This window comes from Chaetodon trifascialis, chromosome 20 (genome assembly GCF_039877785.1).
Source record: "Chaetodon trifascialis isolate fChaTrf1 chromosome 20, fChaTrf1.hap1, whole genome shotgun sequence".
Taxonomy (NCBI): Eukaryota; Metazoa; Chordata; class Actinopteri; order Chaetodontiformes; family Chaetodontidae; genus Chaetodon; species Chaetodon trifascialis.
The window spans coordinates 10643390-10663106 of NC_092075.1; the positions used below are offsets into that span (position 1 = coordinate 10643390).

The 19717-nt window shown below is 42.4% G+C and overlaps 2 protein-coding genes across 6 annotated transcripts; one reads left to right on the forward strand and one right to left on the reverse strand.

Annotated features, from left to right (window-relative positions):
* Positions 1–830: 830 nt before the first annotated feature.
* Positions 831–14129, forward strand: sgsm1b (small G protein signaling modulator 1b). Of its 2 annotated transcripts, XM_070988942.1 has the most exons (25): positions 831–1042; positions 1146–1189; positions 3448–3523; positions 4348–4510; positions 4712–4864; positions 5078–5145; positions 5240–5382; positions 5480–5611; positions 5913–6037; positions 6128–6195; positions 6277–6440; positions 6593–6722; positions 7192–7318; positions 7401–7465; positions 7550–7695; positions 7850–7978; positions 8081–8254; positions 8410–8478; positions 9238–10488; positions 10567–10691; positions 10785–10867; positions 10961–11070; positions 11161–11257; positions 11372–11539; positions 11741–14129. In XM_070988942.1, the coding sequence occupies exons 1-25, from the start codon at positions 1036–1038 to the stop codon at positions 11827–11829; spliced, it is 3906 nt and encodes a 1301-aa protein (XP_070845043.1). In that variant the 5' UTR covers positions 831–1035; the 3' UTR covers positions 11830–14129. The 2 variants fall into 2 exon arrangements, with proteins under 2 accessions (XP_070845043.1, XP_070845042.1); XM_070988941.1 differs by having other exon boundaries at positions 993–1189.
* Positions 14130–14933: 804 nt separating this feature from the next.
* On the reverse strand, positions 14934–19297 carry srsf9 (serine and arginine rich splicing factor 9). Of its 4 annotated transcripts, none has more exons than XM_070989154.1 (5): positions 19204–19297; positions 17519–17695; positions 17135–17331; positions 15960–16132; positions 14934–15875 (listed from the first exon to the last, which is right to left on the reverse strand). In XM_070989154.1, exons 2-5 carry the CDS (start codon positions 17674–17676, stop codon positions 15648–15650), a joined length of 756 nt encoding a protein of 251 aa, XP_070845255.1. In that variant the 5' UTR covers positions 17677–17695; positions 19204–19297; the 3' UTR covers positions 14934–15647. The 4 variants fall into 4 exon arrangements, with proteins under 4 accessions (XP_070845255.1, XP_070845254.1, XP_070845256.1 ...); XM_070989153.1 differs by having other exon boundaries at positions 17519–17718; positions 19204–19295; XM_070989155.1 differs by having other exon boundaries at positions 17519–17698; positions 19204–19288.
* Positions 19298–19717: the final 420 nt, after the last annotated feature.

The window sequence follows — 19717 nt, forward strand, 5'->3', positions numbered from 1 at the left end:
CCTATTGCTGCAAAAGTGCCCTCTTGGCTGCTCCTGTGGGGTATAAAATGTGATAAATTGCCAACTTGCATGACCTTAAAATGGAAAAAGTGTGACACAGTGCCAAGTAGGCTGCCCTATGTGAAATAGTCACAAAATGTAATCTATAGATTTGTGTACATACACGTAAGTGTTCCATTTTTTCATGACACCCTGACTTTCAGAGTAATAAGGATGAATGTAAAGAGCAAAAATGTCTGTGTCAAGAGCTGGCCAGGGTGGATGGGTGGGTCAAGGACAGGACTTTCACATTGGACACTGGAGTTTGGTTCCCATGTGGTTATAGTCAATCAAACTGCGACAGCCACCTGATATGTTTCTCAGTTTAATCTTAATGAGTTTGGAAATGTTTCACTCTCAATGCATCATGACATTTTTCCTGCTGGTGCCCTTTTAATTTTTGGGCCCCTGGCCCTCAGATAGTGTGTCCACCACTGTCACTGCGCACACTATACAACCTACAGCTCACTATACAGTACACAGTAATAATATATGTAAAAAAGACAGTTATGCTTTAACAATTAAATGTTTGATGTTAATGGTGATTGCATATGAATGTATTAAACTGAAGTGTCCCTGTTGTTTTCTTCACTGTCAGCAGTTGAGATAGTTAACTGAATGACGTGTTGATTTGGCCTGGGGCTCATTAACTTTAATTATCGTGTGGTGGAAAAAGAATCAGGCTCTGCAGATTTTACAGATGCTGTGACCGAGAAACTTTTTCAGACACGTTCATTTTTATTTATTTATTTTTTCCTCTGTGTGTGCGTTATAAGGAGTGGACAACATGTGTGTATGCAGGCTTAATGTATAGGCTGCTGTGACTTTAAAGGGGTGTTGGTTCGCTGAGAGGTAACAGATAGGTTTAATTTAGTCGTCAGGGACACATCGCGCACCTCGGAGCCTCTCTGCCTTTTCTCCAGCGCTGTCTACGTTGCTTTCAGCACCTTCTGCGAAAAGCTGTGCGTGTCAGCCGCTACACCCGCACCCGGAGCGATGGGAGGTACAGCCGCCGCTATTATTATTTTCCTGTCGTGAGCCCATCATCGTGTCTTTCCGACACAGCAATCTGATCGGCGCATTGATCATGTTTTTTCCCGTGACAGAGGCCGAGACGCGCCAGAAACTGCTGCGCAATGTAAAGAAAGAGGTTCGTTGCATTTTATTCCTTTGTCGCTCATTACAGTTTGTTTACTGGCGCTGTCCGCTTAGACAACGTGTGTGTATGTGTGTGTATGTTTGTGTGTGCGTGTGTGTGCGTGTCTGTGTGGACATCGTCCATCGGGTATGAGCCACGACTACGCCACAGGCCTGTTTATCATGAATCTGAGCCTTTATTTTACATTATAAAAGTGGATGCAATAAGGCGGCTGCCAGTAAAATTGTATAGTGCTGTTACACTGGCGTAAAGATGATGATGATGATGATGATGATGATGATGATGACGGTGGTGGTGATGATGATGATGATGATGACGATAATGATACAGATGATGATGATGATTTGATATGAGGGGGCTACACATTGAAGAAGAAGAAGAAATCACGTACAGATTCATTTGTTTTTCTATGTAAAACCTGTTTTCTCCATATCTTAGAGTACTCTCTCTCTCTCTCTCTCTCTCTCTCTCTCTCTCTCTCTCTCTCTCTCTCTCTCTCTGTCTCTCTCTCTCTCTCTCTCTCTCTCTCTCTCTCTCTCTCTGTCTCTCTCTCTCTCTCTCTCTCTGTCTGTCTGTCTTAAACTGACATTCCTGTAACACACCATCTTATGGTCCAGAACTTAAAGGTGTGACCTTGGCATCTGTTTCATGATCATCATGTGCTCATGTCGTCTTGCAATCATTAAATGCAAAAAGTGCAATTCAAGCTGGGTGATTTGTTGCTGAATTGTGAGCCACCTGAATATTAATCTTCATGGAAATTAAAGGGAGCGCACCGCAGAAAGCTTCCAAACTGCTCAGTGACTCTCGCCAGGGAGTGAAAACAGGATGTTTTATTCATTGTTGAGAAAACCGGGTACTTCCAGGCTTAGTGCCCGTGCTCCCCCTCACCTGTGACTCACTGCCTCTCAAACATCCATGACTCTGGTGCTAGATCCTCCATCCTGCAGCAAGGAGGGGCTTAGCTCTCATATATGTCTCATATAAAAGAAAAGGCAGCATATGAGTGAAATAATAGTTGTTAGCATTTTCATTTTTTAGTTAAAGTTGATTTAGATGTTTGTTTACTACAAAGCAGACTTTGCAGGTTGTGTGTTCATATGAAGAACAGGGATGCACACAATTTTGTAATCTACAGACACCACAACAGCGGTTTTGTGGTTCTGTACATGTTTTTGTACAATAGAATTTGAATAGGTGGATAAAAATGGCCGAAAAGTATCACTGTAATATATGACTGGAACATAACGATACATTATTCTCTCATTCTGTGGACATACAGTACAGAATTTCACATTAAATTCAATTGATTTTTCAGGTAAATGTTGCATTGCTCATCAACACATTCTGCTGAATTTGACTTTTTCCAAAATGTCGGGGTTTAAAAGTAAATAAATACACTGATCCAACAAACAGTGCCCATTTCAGTAAAATGTCAGCCTCGAAAACTGTATTCTTTCATGATGATGATGATGATGATGATGATGATGATGATGATGATGATGATGATGACAGGAGTAGCAGCAAGCTAAAAGGAGGCCAAATCGATCTATTCATCCTAAATTAACTTAAAGGGACAATCCACAAATTCTACACATCAAGATCAGTTTCCTAGTTAGTTGTATTATGTCTTCTGTGTCTCAGGAGGAGCTTTGTGAAGTCTTGACACTACACATTTAGAAAGGAAAGCCTGCCTTATAAGCATGGCATTAAGATGTTTGTATTTACCAGACAGGGAGAATCTTACACTGGGACATGACCGAGTTGCATCATGGCAAATGTACTGTTTTTGAGGTTTGACCAATAAGGGACTAAAAGTCAGGATATTTAGGGCTCTACAGCTCTATTTTGGACCATTTTAATAACTCTGTTTCAAGTTCTCCATCTTTATGGAAGGGTAATTTTAAATGTCTGCAGTATCCCTTAAAGGTTGCAAGAAGAACTGTGACATTCCCCAAGGATCCATCATAGGTGGTGAGAACTAAATTCCCCAAGAACATCTAAAACATTTAAGACCTGAGGCAGAAATCAACTAGTGAGCCAAACAGATGAGTTTACGCAGTAAATAATTCGGTGTGTTGTGTGTTTGTTATCCTCATGCATGTGATGTGGGGCCACGCTGCTCCTTCGCAGCTCATCGTTACCTCTTATATGATATTCCCCCGTTGCTTCCTCTAGTGCTACTTGTTTTGACTCCCTGTCACCTTATGTAACTGAGTCTTGTCTCACTGTGTATCTTTATCTCCTAGGTGAAACAAATTATGGAGGAGGCAGTAACAAGGAAATTTGTGCATGCAGACAGCAGCCACATCATTTCCTTCTGCGGTAATTTTTTTTTTATTATTGTTATTGCGTTGTACACTTAACCATCTGTCTTGGGCAGGGTGTTCCAAAATTCAGGGGACACGCTCAAGGCCTTTTCCATCAGCCTTAATGTTTAACAATAACTTAAGAATGGGTTTCACAGGCTGCACAAGCGTGGCCATAAAGAGGGAGGCACTAGATAAAGTAAATAAGAGTCATTCTGTCATCGTCATTTTCTTCAGCGTATCCCAGAAAAACGTGTTTTCCTAAATTAGTTCAGCCTGCAGTGTCTAAAAGTCACAGTATTGGTTACAACCACATTAACATGCACAGTGCAGAATGCTGGTTGACGTCGGCTTGTGTCAAGCTGTCACCTCCTACGGGTTCATCCTCACAGTTCAAAACGGTCCTTTACAGTCTGTTCGAGCCATGTAAACTCTAACAATTTATTTTCATCAAGCCATTAGTCATGTCCATTTATATTTAATAAAGTAAATGGATGGATATGTATTAAAGTAGACCTCACACTTCAAAGGTGTTGATACTAACCATTAGTGAGGCGTGTGTGATTCACATCCCTCATATCCTAGCAACGGTCTATTTCTACTTGTGCCACCTGTGCCTGCCTTTCACCTGTTCCTCTCTAAACAATATTAAGGCTTGAGGCTTTCGCAAAGATGGATTTATATTGCACGACGTATGAGATAAAAACAAAACTCAAGGGCAAATGCAAAGATTCCACCGGAGGGAAACAAAAACATGAACTGAAATTTTACTAAAAAACGTCTAAATCAAATTCTATTCTATATTCAACTAATACTCTGTGTGCTTCTGTGTGTGTGTAGCTGTAGTGGAGGCCTGCATCCTGCATGGGCTGAAGCGTCGTATTGCAGGCCTGCTGTGCAGTAACAAGGTTGCAGCGCTCTTTATGAAGGCGGCAAAAAGCTTTTCGCCTGCTGAGGAACTCTGCCACAAGGTCCAGGAGCTGGAGCAGCTTATCGAGAACAGGTGAAAAGTCAACTTCCCCCTGTTTTCTAGTCTTATTTATCTTTCCCCTTTCTATTCTACTTGAATGCATCCTAATTTGCCTAATATTACACGAATTGTCAACTCAGTAGAGTGGGCAGATTCAAAGGTCTGGACCCAGGCATCACCTCAATGCCTCGTCCTGTCCGATACAGACATCTCATCTGTTGGGTTTCTTTACAGTAAACAGAACAATTCCTCACTGAGTAATGAGCGCAGTCGGCAATCCAAGTTGGCCAACCTCCCTCCTCAGGCACTGAAACACCTGTGGATCCGGACGGCGCTGATGGAGAAGCTCCTGGACAAGATTGTCCTGTACTTGGTGGAGAACAGCAGGTATTGTTATACATTATTCGCTGTAATTATAAGCTACCTGTAGAAGAGCATCTCCTCCATTCAATACCATTGTTTTACGGTAAGAATTTCATGCAAAACATTTTATTCTTCCAAATGTTCTGCTATTGCACACAATGTCAACATCCCATGTTATGTCGTCGTTATAAAGATCTCCTCAACAGCTATGGCAAATCTACATTTTATTCCCTGCAGTGCCTTCTATGAGAAAGAAGCCATGCTGATGGATCCTGTGGATGGACCAATTCTTGCATCTCTATTGGGTATTTAAAAACAGTCAAACCCTTAATTTTCCTTAACGTTAATTTCATACAATCAATTATTCAGAATTTCCTGTTTAACCTTGTTTTATTGCAGTTGGCCCTTGTGCTTTGGAGTACACCAAAGTTAAGACTGCAGACCATTTCTGGACGGATCCGTCTGCTGACGAGCTCGTACAGCGGCATCGCATCCACAGCGGCCACTGTCGGCAGGATTCACCCTCCAGACGGCCTGCCTTGGTTAGACAGCCAAATACTTGATTTTAACCAGCTAATAAGCTCTAAACTACTGTATGTGAAATCAGATAGATAATACTGTTTTCTTAACCTGTTTCAGATCCAGAAGAGACAGTCCAGTGGCAGCATGGATGATCGCCCTCTCATGTGGGTAAAGGACTACGTTGAATCACTCCACCAAAACTCCAGAGCCACACTTCTGTTTGGAAAGAACAATGTCCTGGTCCAGCCGGTACGTGTTTTCAGTATTAGTAAAACAACAATACAAGCACCCGCTTTACAGAGGGAATATTAAGAGACGCTCATTTGCTCTTTGGGGAATCTGGTGCCTGCAATCGGCTGGCGACCGGTTCAGGGTGTACCCCGCCTTGCGCCCATTGTAGCTGGGATAGGCTCCAGCCCCCCGCAACCCCGAAAGGGATAGGCGGTATAGATAATGGATGGATGGATGGAATCTGGTGCATCTGTTATTTGTTTTATACTCAGCTTCTAGCATTGCAATTGGACTTTGAAAGCTCTCCTTGTATGTGCAGAGAGATGATGTGGAGGCCATCCCAGGCTACCTTTCTCTACATCAAACCGCAGACCTCATGACCCTGAAATGGACACCCAATCAGCTGATGAACGGAAATGTGGGGGAGCTGGATTCTGAGAAAAGGTTAGACCGACAGAACCCAATCTGATAAAACTAAATTATTGGTTTTACACAGAAGACTGAATGGCTCCTATTCTGTCATCTTTTTTGCAGTGTGTATTGGGATTATGCCATGACTATTCGTTTGGAGGAGATTGTGTATCTCCACTGTCATCAGCAAGGTACAGTGATCATAATTGTACCCAAAGTAGGAGTTTTAAGAGTTGTATTTATCTTGTTATTTATTGTGATCATTTCTCCAGTGAACAGTGGTGGGACAGTAGTTTTGGTGAGCCAGGATGGGATCCAGAGACCTCCTCTACATTTCCCTAAAGGAGGCCACCTCCTCCAGTTTCTCACCTGCCTGGAGACCGGCCTGCTACCTCACGGACAGCTGGACCCACCACTCTGGAATCAGAGAGGAAAGGTCAGTGCAAATACCTCTGTAGATTCAAATTTTTCCACTAATAGAGGCAATTGTGCTACATTTACAGACAACTAGGACCTGTTGTAACAAGTCTTCTCATTCATACACTATTCAGTGTTAGCGTAGATGAGTACGTTGCCTTTCATTCACAGGGAAAGGTTTTCCCCAAACTGCGAAAGAGGAGTCCACACGGCTCATGTGATTCTGTGTCAGATAAAGAAGATGATGAAGCAACCGATTATGTGTTTCGAATCCTCTTTCCTGGCAATCAGATGGAGTTCAGTAAGTGTCATTAATCTTCCGGTTCTGCCTCCCTGAGCTAATCTAATAAAGCATCACAGATTCCATCTGTGATTACATTATTCCCTTAATACTGATTTACAGTTTAGACAATTTCACTTTAGATAAATCTGCTTTCCCCATAGGCATATACTCAGTGTACATTTTTCTAATTAATTTCTCTGCTTCATTTCATATCTTCCCTACATATTTAGTGCCCTGTGTGTCCATTTCACATTATAGTCCCATCGACAATAAGGAGACTTTGCATGGGCACAGTAGTTTGCCTGCCACGTCTCCATCTTCATCCTCTCACTTGGTTTGTTTGTTGTGTTTTTTTTTCTTCAGTGTTTTTCTTATTATTTGCAGACATGCACTTTTATGCTCAAATCTACTGAAATTTCATCTGATTTCACTTTCTTACGATGATGGCGGTAGCAATGGTAGTGATAAGGGGTATTATGCTGTGCAGTTGCCCTGGAGCTGATGGACCAGGGTGTGAACATGTGGCAACCGACACCCAGAAAGTCCTCGTGCTCTTCCTGCTCACAGAATGGCTCTTCTGATGGCTCTCTGCCTAATGGCTGTAATCAGGAAAGGTAAGTATTTCCTAGGGACAGACTCAAATCTAAATTCAAATTAATCCAGTTGACTAAATTAGCCATTTTCCTCTTCTATCAGGGCTCCATTAAAGCTCCTCTGTGATACCATGAAGTACCAGATAATCTCCCGTGCTTTCTATGGATGTGAGTACAAACAGCTGTTTATTTGGGGAATGATTTCAGTGGTTGTTCCTGGTCAATTTGAATTCTTTTGTCTTTCCTCTCCAGGGCTTGCATACTGCCGCCATCTGTCCACTGTTCGTACCCACCTTTCTGCTCTGGTCAACACCACTATAGTTGACCCTGATGTGCCCTGTGGTGCTCAAGGAGGCCTCTCTGTGGAGGTCTGGGCCAGGTTCCTCAAGGACAGCTCTGTAAGATTCTCACAGATTTTAGTTTTTTTATTACTGCACTGAATGGTTCTTCTAGAAGATCCTTAAGAGTCCCACAAGAAATCATGTGAGGCTGCTATAGTAGTAATAGTATTGTTATTTTAAGTTGTATATGACCAGAATTAATGTTGTTCAGGCCTACGAGGAAAAGGAAATACACAGACTTGTGTATTTTGGTGGAGTGGCCCCTTCACTACGCAAAGAGGTCTGGCCCTTCCTGTTGGGACACTACCAGTTCACCATGACTGAGAAATGCAGAGTAGAGGTATTTCTATGTGCTATCAGACTCATTGTGACATTGTAAAGTGCACATATACACCATGGGCTGTGCTACAGTCGTTTGTTTACACAAGTTTGTTTGTTTCAGATTGATGAGCAGATGCAGATCATGTATGAGCAGACTATGAAGGAGTGGCAGGGCTGTGAGGCCATTGTCCGTCAGAGGGAGCGAGAGAAACATGCTGAGGCTCTTGCCAGATGTTCGTCTGGAGCCAGTGTGGAAAGAGGACCAGTGCAGCGGGACTCCACCATCAGTACAGATGCAAGTTTGACCTTTTACCATGAAATGTGCAGCATTATGTAACCATTACCGCAACAGAGAAAACATGAAAGAGGACTGTTTTTTTGTATTATGATGGAATTTCTAAGCAAGTTGGCTGCTTTTTGTCTCCTGTGTGATTCTTTTCCCCACTCCAGTCGTCCCTAAGTAGCAGCTCAGATCAACAGAATGCCCCCTCACAGAGTGACTCCAGCAGTAGCGCACAGGTAGTTTCTCACAACAATGTTGCAAAGAGTGTTGCTTTCATGTTTTAGCCCTCTTATTACAACATATATATATAGCTTACTACAATTTTCCAAGGTCTACCATAAAATTGTTATTATTGTTATTATTCCTTGTATAATATAGCCAAAAAAAAAAAAAATGGTGGTGCCTTCAAGGCCATACCAAACTCCGACAGGTCACTGACAAGAAACATGCATTACATTGATGAACTGTGGTGTCAGAAAGTTACGCAGAAAAGTTAAATTATATGCAAACATGGAGTCTACAGCCATGCTAGAGGCTCCGTTAGCCTGTGCTTAGGCTGTTCCATTAGTTTTGCAAGTATTCAGTCATAAATAAAAGTGTTGGACATACAACTTTTTTTGTGACCAGATGATGGTGCTAGATAAAAAGTCACCACTTACATTCATTCCTCAATAAGAGGAGGCAGGAATGCAAAATGTGTTGTAATTTCAGATTGTTTATTGTGATGGATTACATATTATGCTTTATGGATGTTTGAAATCAAATAGGCTTTCATGCATTAATGAAATAAATGGGAGCCAAAGGCTTCCTGGAAGGTTGGAAATCATTCAAGAATTTACAGTATACCTTGGAACATTTATATACAAGTATATCTGATTTGTAGCTAATGGACTAACACATGCAAAAACACTGGTGCAATCCTTCAATATTTGCCCATTTCATTGCTACGGGACATACAATTTATTGCATGCTCACTGCTTTCCTTTGGTTACCAGGTATTTGGATCCGTTGAGGCAGTGGATCAGATTGAGACTGAGCCCAGGGCTGATGAAGTGCAGCATGACAGTCCACTGAAAGACATCACAGGTGGCACTGCAGACAATTCACAACTTCCCCTCTGCAACCCCTCATCCCCGGGTCTGTCAAATCAGCATCCAGGGTCAGAAAACAGCCCTCTTGTGGCAGAGTTGGTCGTTGGATCTCCAAGCTCTCAGCAGTCAGCAGAAACATCCAAAGTCTTAAAGGAGAAGCAAACAACTGGATCACAGCCAGGAGGGGAGGATGTAATGGACCCAGTAGCCAAGGACAAGGTTTCAGAGGCAAATATGGAGACAGTTTCGGAAAGTGAGCTGGTTAAGGACTGTGGAGTCAGTAATTCACAAGAGACGTCTGAAACTGAAGAAAAACCCGAAGTAGAAGAAAAGAATATGACAACAAATGAGCAACCTGAAGATTTAAAAGCAGTCAATACAAATGTAAGATCTGCTCCAGAGACAACGAATGTTCTCAAGCTAGAAACAGAGATTCGGAACGAATATTTCCAGGCGCCTCCACTCGGGCAGACCTTGACTTTTCAAACACACAAGAGCAAATCTGATCCGGAATTGGAGCCATTGTGTTCGCCTACAGCAGAAAAAGATGCTAATCCACCAAGTGAAACAAAGCCAGAGATTTCTGAAAAGCCCGAAACAGCTTCTGAAAAACCCCCGTTTCAAATGTCAAAGGCCTGCACCACGGAGGCAGAACGAAAGGATGCTGGAGCAACAGTTTGCGATTTGGTTGAAACCAGAAAAGTGGCAGATATTCCGTTTGAGAAGCCTGGTTCAAATTCACCTGTCAGACAAGTGCTGAACGCTCTTCAGTCAGCGTCAAGGGGGAGCCTTTCACTATCGTCCCACTCTCGGCAGTCTCCAGACACGGCAGACTCCGATGACTCTCCTTCTGCCCTGGAAATGGAGGACATTCCTGCAGGGATAACATGTGTGACCTCTGAGGATATCAAGGCCAGGCCTTTGGCAGGTCTCGCTGCACCCCCCGTCTCCTTTGCACAAAGAGAGAAAATGGCATCGGCGGACCTTGTCCTAGATCACCATCTGGACACAGCCTGTAACACCAGTCCTGAAGGCACCGACCTGGGCCTTTCTGAAGAGGAGCCAGAGATGGAAAATGTGCTCGCTGAACCAGAGTCTGCAGAGGTGGGAGGAGACGCCAAGCACGATGAATCCTCAGAAGAGCAAACCTATTCTGTAAGCGTGACACATGACATGCAGATATTCACCTTCTTTTAATCATGAGCGTGCTCTAACAGAATTCACTATTTGCAGCAAGAAACACTGGACATGTACTTGATCAACCTACATCGCATTGACAAAGATGTCAGACGTTGTGATAGAGCCTATTGGTACTTCACCCCTGAGAACCTGGACAAGCTGCGTAACATCATGTGCAGGTGAGTGTGTCACCATGTTAAATATCTATAGGTTTGTCTCAACCCAAAATATTACATCTGACATATGCTTGTCTTTGCTGCTTGTCTTTGTAGTTATGTGTGGCAGCATTTGGACACAGGTTACGTTCAGGGCATGTGTGATCTGCTGGCGCCACTACTGGTTATTTTGGATGATGGTCAGTGAAACTTAAGTGCATCTACTTTGTGTCTGAATACACATAAATATCTAAATGGTTATTTTTTTACATGTGTGTGTGTGTGCTCCCCAGAGGTTATGGCCTTTAGCTGCTTCACAGAACTGATGAAGAGGATGAACCAGAATTTTCCCCATGGAGGTGCCATGGACTCTCACTTTGCCAACATGCGTTCTCTTATACAGGTATGTGCTTATATGTGCACGAACACATGTACGCATGCATGTACACAGAAGCTATTGTGTAATGATGACATTTTGTCTTTATCTGAACAGATCCTGGACTCTGAGCTGTTTGAACTGATGCAACAGAATGGAGACTACACTCACTTCTACTTTTGTTATCGTTGGTTTCTGCTTGACTTCAAAAGAGGTGATGTGGAAGCGCGGGCATCACGACATTTGCTTGAACTGCCAATTTAAACTTTTGCATTTTGCATAACATGACACTGAATGTAATCTGATTTCTTTCTGTTTTGGTGCACAGAGATGGTGTATGATGATGTGTTCTCCCTGTGGGAAACGATCTGGGCAGCCAAGTACACCTCCTCTGAGCACTTTGTGCTCTTCGTTGCTCTGGCGCTTGTGGAGATGTATAGAGACATCATCCTAGAAAATAACATGGACTTCACAGACATCATCAAGTTCTTTAATGGTGAGATGAAATATGAGCTGCTGTAATATGGTGGAAACAGTGTTGACCTGAACTGAATAATGGAGAATTCTCTCAAAATTGCTACAAAAATTGCTTTAACAGGAAATTTTAAAGATGTAGATGTTGACGGAAAAACAATATGATCAGTATTAACAAGCGATTTACTTGTAAGTCACGATGATTTTCACGTTCTCTTCTCAGAAATGGCAGAGCGACACAACGTCCCGCAGGTCCTGATGATGGCTCGAGACTTGGTCCACAAAGTGCAGACACTCATAGAGAACAAGTGATGCAGGACGCCACTGCTCTGCTGCTCCCACGTTTCTTTGTGCTAAATTGTTTCAAGATGCCGACACGACCGCATAATAGTCATGTGTTCAAGAGGAAAGTGTTAATGAAGTAAGATTGTTGTGTAACAACGTCTTTCCAGTTGCTCCTCTCTATAGTCAGGAGATGCAACTATTGCCAGTAAATTTATTTTTGAAGTGTAATTGTTCACCTAGTGAATGTACCCTTGTTGAAACTGCTTCAGGATGTTATTTATTTTGCCTTAAATTTAGCTATTTTTTCAGGGATACAGCAACCAAATTCTTCACTGTATTGTTAAATATTCTACAAGGCTCATTTTCTTCAGTTCTACATGCCATACATGTTGTGGTACCCTTGGATATATTTTCAGTATTAGTATTATTTTGATGAAACTGTAGCTACCATGATGAAACATCTCGTGATGCACTTTAATATATTTCGAGTAATAATCTGGCATTATAAGATGATTTGGTTTTGTAAACAGTAGAGGAGCGGGTTGTGTCCACGTAGCATGTGTGCTTCGCTTCTCAATAGCCATTTTGAGGACTACTTGCGGGCTTCTCTGAGGTTTGACGGTCCTCTTCCTGTGTTTGCCTCGGATGCACACAAACTTGCAGGATACCCAGACCAAACCTGTGAACTCTGTGCATGATTGCACGTAGTTTGCATATACACAGTATACAGTATCCCCCCTTCCTCTGGTCCCCAACCAAGTCCTCATACTGTGTGCTCCTTCTATCTCTGACCTCTCTGATGCATCCATTATGGTGTGATTCACCATGCGTCATTTCACCCATTTGGCCCCTCTCTTAGCTTCTATATCTGTGCAGATGAATGCTTCTCTGGAATCAACCTGTTTAAATGGTTAATACAGTGCATTCATCTGACCTTAAGTAACACAATGCTGCTCAGGCTGAAGAATTCAGCTGCTGGTTCTCACAACATCCAGACAGTACATGGATAACAGATTCTGCTTCCTTTCAGTATCGTGTGAGCTGCTGTGATGGTTCACTTGAACCTAATGGGGTGTGCAGTGAAGTCAGCATGCCTCCTTTGCATTCTGCACTTCCCTCTTTCGCCTTCACCTTCAGATCAGTTTCATATTATTTTGCCTCTGTCTTGCGTCTCCCATCTTGGTCACTCTGTATACCCAAATAAGTCTTACCATAATTGTTGATATTTCCTGAGGAATCTGTGCATTTCTCTTCATTATTACCTCAAAATCCCCATGTTCATACCTGTTGAAAAGGAGCACTGCTTCCTAACGACTTAACCTCTCATTTGACACTCAGGCCAGTGTCACATTCACAGATTCACTTTGGTTTGTCTCATTTCTCATTCGACAGCTTTCCTGTTGCGCTTAGTTTCCTGTGCTGGATCCTGTTTCATTTATTCATTTGAAAAAGCAGCCAAATTGTGCTCCAAATCCATTATTTTGACCAGACTGTAATGGTCACCAGATTTATACTGCACACCTCTCAGCTCAAGAGTGTCTGTTCATTGTACTGTATTACAGTGCTGCTCGGACTGCCGTGACTTCCACTACTTGTAAAGTTGACCTTTTTGAAGCCGTCATCAGCTTTTCAGTCCAGTAAATCAACTTAGTACATTTAAAGGGTTGGTTCAGTGGTAGCCAGTCACTGACGTGCAGCCATGAATCAGCTGCTGCTAATCCAGTGCAGTGGTGGTGAATGGAATTTTCACCCGCTGAAAATGAACATTTAAGGACAACACGTCTGTCTAGAAACAATGTCCTGGTGTCATTTCTTGGTGAAACTAATTCCAGTGTAAGTCACAGAAACTTCAGGGTGATACCCTTAAATCTGAGTGCATTAATACAAACCTATTTACATGGCTAGATATTAGCATAGGTATGTCAGAAAATATGATTTATTGGTGCCGCTCACAGTTGCAAAAGAGCCAAAACACACCCACGTTTGGTCCACCGTGGCTTAAATTTCAGTGTTTTGATATCACTGCTGATGTGTCTCCCTATGATCTTCTAAAACATGCCTGAATATTGGTGTTTGTGTATTGCTGTGTTTGTTGTCAAAAGATTTTACTGTAAACAATGTGTTAAAAAGAAACTGACTTATTGTATAACTAAGCTAGTACATATTTATTAAATGCAATACAATGTCTGTATATGGGCTTTATCTGATTATAATGAACAGAAAGGTAAAAATATGCCATTGGAAATAAAGATATTTTTATTTTTTTCTGTGTCTTCTCAAATTGTCACCTGGTATTAATTTATTGCGTATTAAAAATATTATATTTTGCATCTCATGTGCCTTTTGTGTTTTTCCAGACTACTTTCAGAAATGTATTAAACATGCAGTTTCACGTGTACCTTTAAACAATCTAATGTGAGTGATCTTTATAACAATATAGAGACGTTACATCCACACATGTAAGGCAAACACAAAATGACATAAAGGTTTTTGGTCTCTATTTGTTTCCTCTCTCTATACTTTTGAAGAAATCGCTTCCAAATGTGATTTCAATGGAAGAGATAGAGGACAAAATTCAGTCCTCACCAAAATGTTAGTCTACAAGACAAGACTCCCTCTTTATTCCTCCATCACAGCTCATAGATGTTGAAAACACAGTGAGAGATGTGGACATGTCAGAGCGATGTTGTTTAAAGACCAATATGAAAAAATGTGAACCTATTCTTTCATTTGAACTGAGAGTTTGAATCACTGATGTTTCACTGTCCACTGTGCCGGTTAGTAGCCAGCAATGCTTCATATCTATACTCACACAAGTGGATTCCACTCCAACCACACTTTATCTTCCTGTAGACCAAGCCTGAACAGGCTTCATTTCAGGATAAATTCATGTTTACAGGCTGTTCATGCAGGATATTGAACAGCTTTTTGCTCAAGTAATGCATCTGTCTTCAAGTTTGCTCATCTTAAAATGCAAATAAGCTTTTACCACAGAGGATGTTTTGACATGCAGCTGTAGTCACTCAGGTGTAAATGATGAACTTAACAATATCTGCTCCTTTTGGGACATTCGCTTCACCGAACATGGTAATGGCCTAATAAAACATACTTTATGACAATGAATGAAACAGTCACAGTAAAAGTTTGCATTTTATTGGTAAAACAAAAAAAAACAAAAAAACATTCGAGATGCATACAATTAATAGTTCACCCACAGGCCACCTCTGTCAGAGGTTTACACATAAAAAAATGATCTGACAGGTGAGGCTCACAGTCAGCATGAGTCACTTACCCTAAAAGGCTCACTGATTTTACACATTTTTGAATCAGAAGAGGATACTGGTTTGCTTCACAGGTTCTTAAGATTGGCATAACAATAACTGTACTTAAAGCCACAGAAATATGACACAAAAAGGAAACTTTAATCGAGAATTTAAACAGCAGTATGACCTTTAAGCCTGACAACTGCAGAACTGTGTCATTTGTTTTGGACTATACAACATTAAATGTGTCCTGGTTCCTGTCAAGGTTTCACATCACAACCCAGGATTTCTTTATAAAAGAAACCTCCAATATGTTATTCGATGATTAGATGCTTTTACCTTGAAAAAACAAAACAACAATTCCACTTCCAGATAACACGGGTGAGTACTTCAAGAAGAAAACCTTTCAGGTTGTGGGAAGGAGCAGGGTGTGTTTCGGTGATCCTGACCATGGAATGTATTGTAACAAGAAATGACAGTGATGGATCCTACAAGGAGGCCTGGGGTTAAAAAAATCAAAATAAAATAAAAAGTTGAATTACAAAACCTTCTTGTCAATTCTTCTATAAACGATGGACCTTTCTACCGGTAATGACGTGGCGGTGGGCTATGGTGCTGTGGAGGGTGCCTCCTGGGGGGTGGACTATGGCGCGACATAGCATGGCGTGGAGGTGACTGGTAGCGTGGAGGGGGAGATCCTCTGTTATGGTAGGGAGGTGAATAGCGACCCCTGGATCTGGAGCGGGAGCGTGACCGGCCCCAGTTGGGAGTGCCCCTCTCCTCATAGACGCGGATGTAAGCAGTCTCGCCCTACACAAAAGGAAAAAAGAAGCCATTTATATCTATAACTATCAATTAAAAGGACAATTAAACCTCACCAGCACAGGAACTCACCTGATGTGAACGGAACTCCGTCCGATCCAGTCTGCGCAATGCATACTCCATGTCCTCTCTACGAAGAAACTCCACCACGCCCTCGCCATCACGCTGCACATCTGCAAAACAAACGTCTCCCGCCTCGCGCATGTGATCCTTCAGATCCTGCCAGCTCCCAGATGGAGGTAACCCTGGAACAGGAAAAAGATTAATTTGACGGGGCCATAACATATTTGTTGTACACTACCTGGCACCTAAAACCTAAAATCTCTGCAGGGACTTTTTGAAACATTCTGAAGTTTCATCTTTTGAGGTAAGTCTGAGCTAATTAAAATTTAACCCTTACAGACAAAAGAAGATGCAGGTGCAGATAAGACAATTAATATTAAATTACTGGGTGAATGTCTCATGTTTTAGAGAGCCACAAAATTTTCAGACCAGTGTTTTACTTCCAGCAATCTGCTCTAGTATGACTGGTCAAGTCAGGCAAGTGTACAAACCTTAAACTTTAAGGGGTTGGTCTTACATAAGCAGTCTAATTCTAACAGCTTGAGTACACATGCTTGTATATACAGGAGATAAATGTAGCACACAACAAATAATTAATGATACAATGACAAAATTACACCTACCAGTCACTATAGTCGGTGTTTGGGATTATGCAGCCAACATGACCGGTTTCAGTTTACTCTGATTTGTTTTTCATGACTTAAGGAGCTGACTTGACCTCATCCACTTAGTCCCCTTGACCTCCAGTCCGCCATGAGAGAGAGAGAGACACATATCTGCCTACGACTCATGACATCCAGCTACTAGTCTCTTTGTCCTCCAGTCCGCCATGAGAGAGTGAGAAACATCTGCCTACGACTCATAATGTCCATCTACTAGTCCCCTTGTCCTTCGGTCCGCCATGAGAGAGAGAGAGAGAAACACTTCTGCTACGACTCATGACGTCCATCTACTAGTCCCCTGGTCCTCCAGTCCGCCATGACCAAGAGAGGGGAACAAATCTGCCTACGACTCATGATGTCCACTTACTAAGTCCCCTTGTCCTCCAATCCGCCATGAGAGAGAGAGAGAAACATATCTGCCTACGACTCTTACGTCCACCATCCTATCAATCCCCTTGACCTCCAGGATGGTGTGAAAGAGAGAAAAATGTTAACTGGCTATGACTCATGATGTCCACCTACCAGTCACTATGACCCGGAATTCAGATCTTCGAGTTGGGGGTCCAAACCTTCCCCTAGATCCTCCTCCTCCTCCTCCACCACCACCACCACCTCCCATAGCACCAAATTTAGTGCCAGTGGATCGAGGATACTCAACACGCAGCTTGGAGTCTCCATATCCATATCCATTCCTTCCATAGACAGCATCATCTGCATCCCTAAGAGAAGAGAGCAAAGAACCCCTTACCAAAGTACGCCTGTTTCACTCGCGGACATAGACCTGGACATGCCGCCTCCATCCATTCCCTGCTGTCAGTCACTGGAGATGATATTACACCACAAAACTTACGGTATCCAACAAGGGGAAAGTGATTCGACTTGCCAGAGAGCATCCCTAAAACTCACCGTGGGTCTTCAAATCGGATGAAGGCAAAGGGGATAGTGCCTCTATTGTTCTTCAATTCAATATCACGGATTTTTCCATATTTGTAGAAGAGATCCTCAATGTCTCTCTCCTGGACATCCATGGGAAGATTCCCCACATAGATCCGGCCGTCCGACATGGCGGTTGAGTGAGTGGCGCTGCTGACACAGAATGGGGGCACCTGCAGACTTTAAGATCACTTCTTGCTTTCAGAAATAGCTGTGGAAGGGGTCCTTATCCTAATCCTAGTCCCAATCCAAAACTTAGTCCATCCGCCTCCAATTCCTTAATTTAGACAAAAATAAAACTCTAAACCAGGGATGCAGCCGTGATAGTAGTAAATGATGGGTTCAAAAAATGGTACAGGACCTTGGATCCAAGCCTGAAAGCTTTAAAACACAGGGTAATGAATGTCCAACAACGTTAATACATGGAGAATTATATTGCATGAAATTACGAGCACCCCAAGTAATACACCTTCACCTTCTCAAACACACATTGCATTCTTCAGTGTGTCTGAAGACAGTGACATGTATAGATGTCCCTCCAAAATCTCCCATAGGTGTTCAGTGTGGTTGAAGTGGCTTAGCAAAGGATTCATACTGCTCATCAGAACAGTCTTTGACTCGTTCTGCCTTTTGTAGTGTTGTGTTTTTCCTCTAATTTGCTACCTATGTGTAATTCCTTTAACATGTAATGTGCGGGCTTTCCAGTAAGGCAAATTAAGCAATTGAGTCAGAAAATGAAGGAGCTTCATTTTTTTCCAATCATGCACACCCCATTTATTAAATGCACAATGCAGCACCAAGCTATAGACTCATGCAATACCATAAATCTTTAAACATTACACCTCTGATAACATGCCCAACAAATAGACAAGTTAGATTGCACAAATGGTGCATTTACAGCATTGACCGAATTGGATTACAGGTAACACGTAGTCATTTTCCTGAACACTCATATTATAGCAAAAATAACGGGATACCTATTAGTAATAACGTTATTCGTGCTGAACACGCAATGGCATTTCATTTGCATTCAAAGGTACAGTCCTAGCATCACGTTAAATTTACAATATGGATTTCAATACGTTACCGGGCCTTGAAACTCGGGTACAGTTGCCACAAGGCTTTTTGAAACGACCAAACCAGTTCGCTGCCTGCCAGCTATACATCAATGTTGACAGGTTGATACTTGATTTCAGTTAACGTTAGCTAATATCCTGACAGCGCCTGGTTTACACATACGATTTTCTAAAGTGTTGAGGCTACGGCTAAGTTAGCCCGCAGCTGCCTGGCTAACACTGTTAGCATCGGTATATAAGATAGCCGGCTTGCCTTTCAAGCGGTTTCTGCAACTAATGTCACGATTTTTGCAAGCGACCACAAAACAGAAAGTTGCTTAACCGGCGGACGTTTCAACTTGACATTTGTTGCTTGAATGTGAACGCCATCTTAAGACATGCTATGTACTCCAGCATTGACAATAATGGATCTATTTCTTTGTTGATAACGGAAGGTCAGCTAGTCGGGCTAACGAGCGTCTGTTGCGGCTAAAATGCAACAATATTTATCCAAGTCGACGACAAAAAAAATAACCGTGTAGTGCACATTAGATGCATGCAAAAAATAAAACTAGAATTATCCAAAAAAGCACGAATAATTACCTTTCAAAACAAGAAAGGGCGCCTTCTTTTGTAGACCTAATGCTACCAGATCGCACGCTGTGATGCTTCCGTGTTAGTTAGCGACGTTAGCAAGCGCCTCTGTAGCTTCTTCGCGTTCGCATTTCCGGTAGACACTGTTGAGGGCTACTGCACTGCTGCCTCCTGCCGGAAAGAAAAGAAACATAGCAGCATGTTTCTTTTCTGTGATATCGCTTCCCAAGACTTTTCTGGCAGTTGACATCGGTATGTGCTCCTTCACCGCCTCCTACTTGATGGTGGCAGCCTAAGTGTTCACCCACCCAGGCTTCTTTACCCAGACTCAATTGCCTGTATTGGTGTAAATCCTTCTGTCTGTGTTGTGTCAACATCTTCCCTAGATACTGTATATCCACTGCATTCAGGAATCTGGCCACATCCAACATGATCTTAATATTTTCTGACTGTTGTGGACTAGCTTGGACACTGGCGACTGTTCAGCACGTTAAACCTCCCTGCTTCTCTGAGCCACCAGAGG

Coding starts and splice junctions, on each gene's coding strand:
- sgsm1b (XM_070988941.1), top strand. CDS start 1,127: ATGTTTTTTCCCGTGACAGAGGCCGAGACGCGCCAGAAACTGCTGCGC. Junction 6,723..7,191: donor TGGCAATCAGATGGAGTTCA/GTAAGTGTCATT, acceptor TATGCTGTGCAG/TTGCCCTGGAGCTGATGGAC. Junction 10,692..10,784: donor CTGCGTAACATCATGTGCAG/GTGAGTGTGTCA, acceptor TTGTCTTTGTAG/TTATGTGTGGCAGCATTTGG.
- srsf9 (XM_070989154.1), bottom strand. CDS start 17,676: ATGTCGGACGGCCGGATCTATGTGGGGAATCTTCCCATGGATGTCCAG. Junction 16,133..17,134: donor ATTCCGGGTCATAGTGACTG/GTAGGTGGACAT, acceptor TTCCTGTTCCAG/GGTTACCTCCATCTGGGAGC. Junction 15,876..15,959: donor CGGAGTTCCGTTCACATCAG/GTGAGTTCCTGT, acceptor CCTTTTGTGTAG/GGCGAGACTGCTTACATCCG.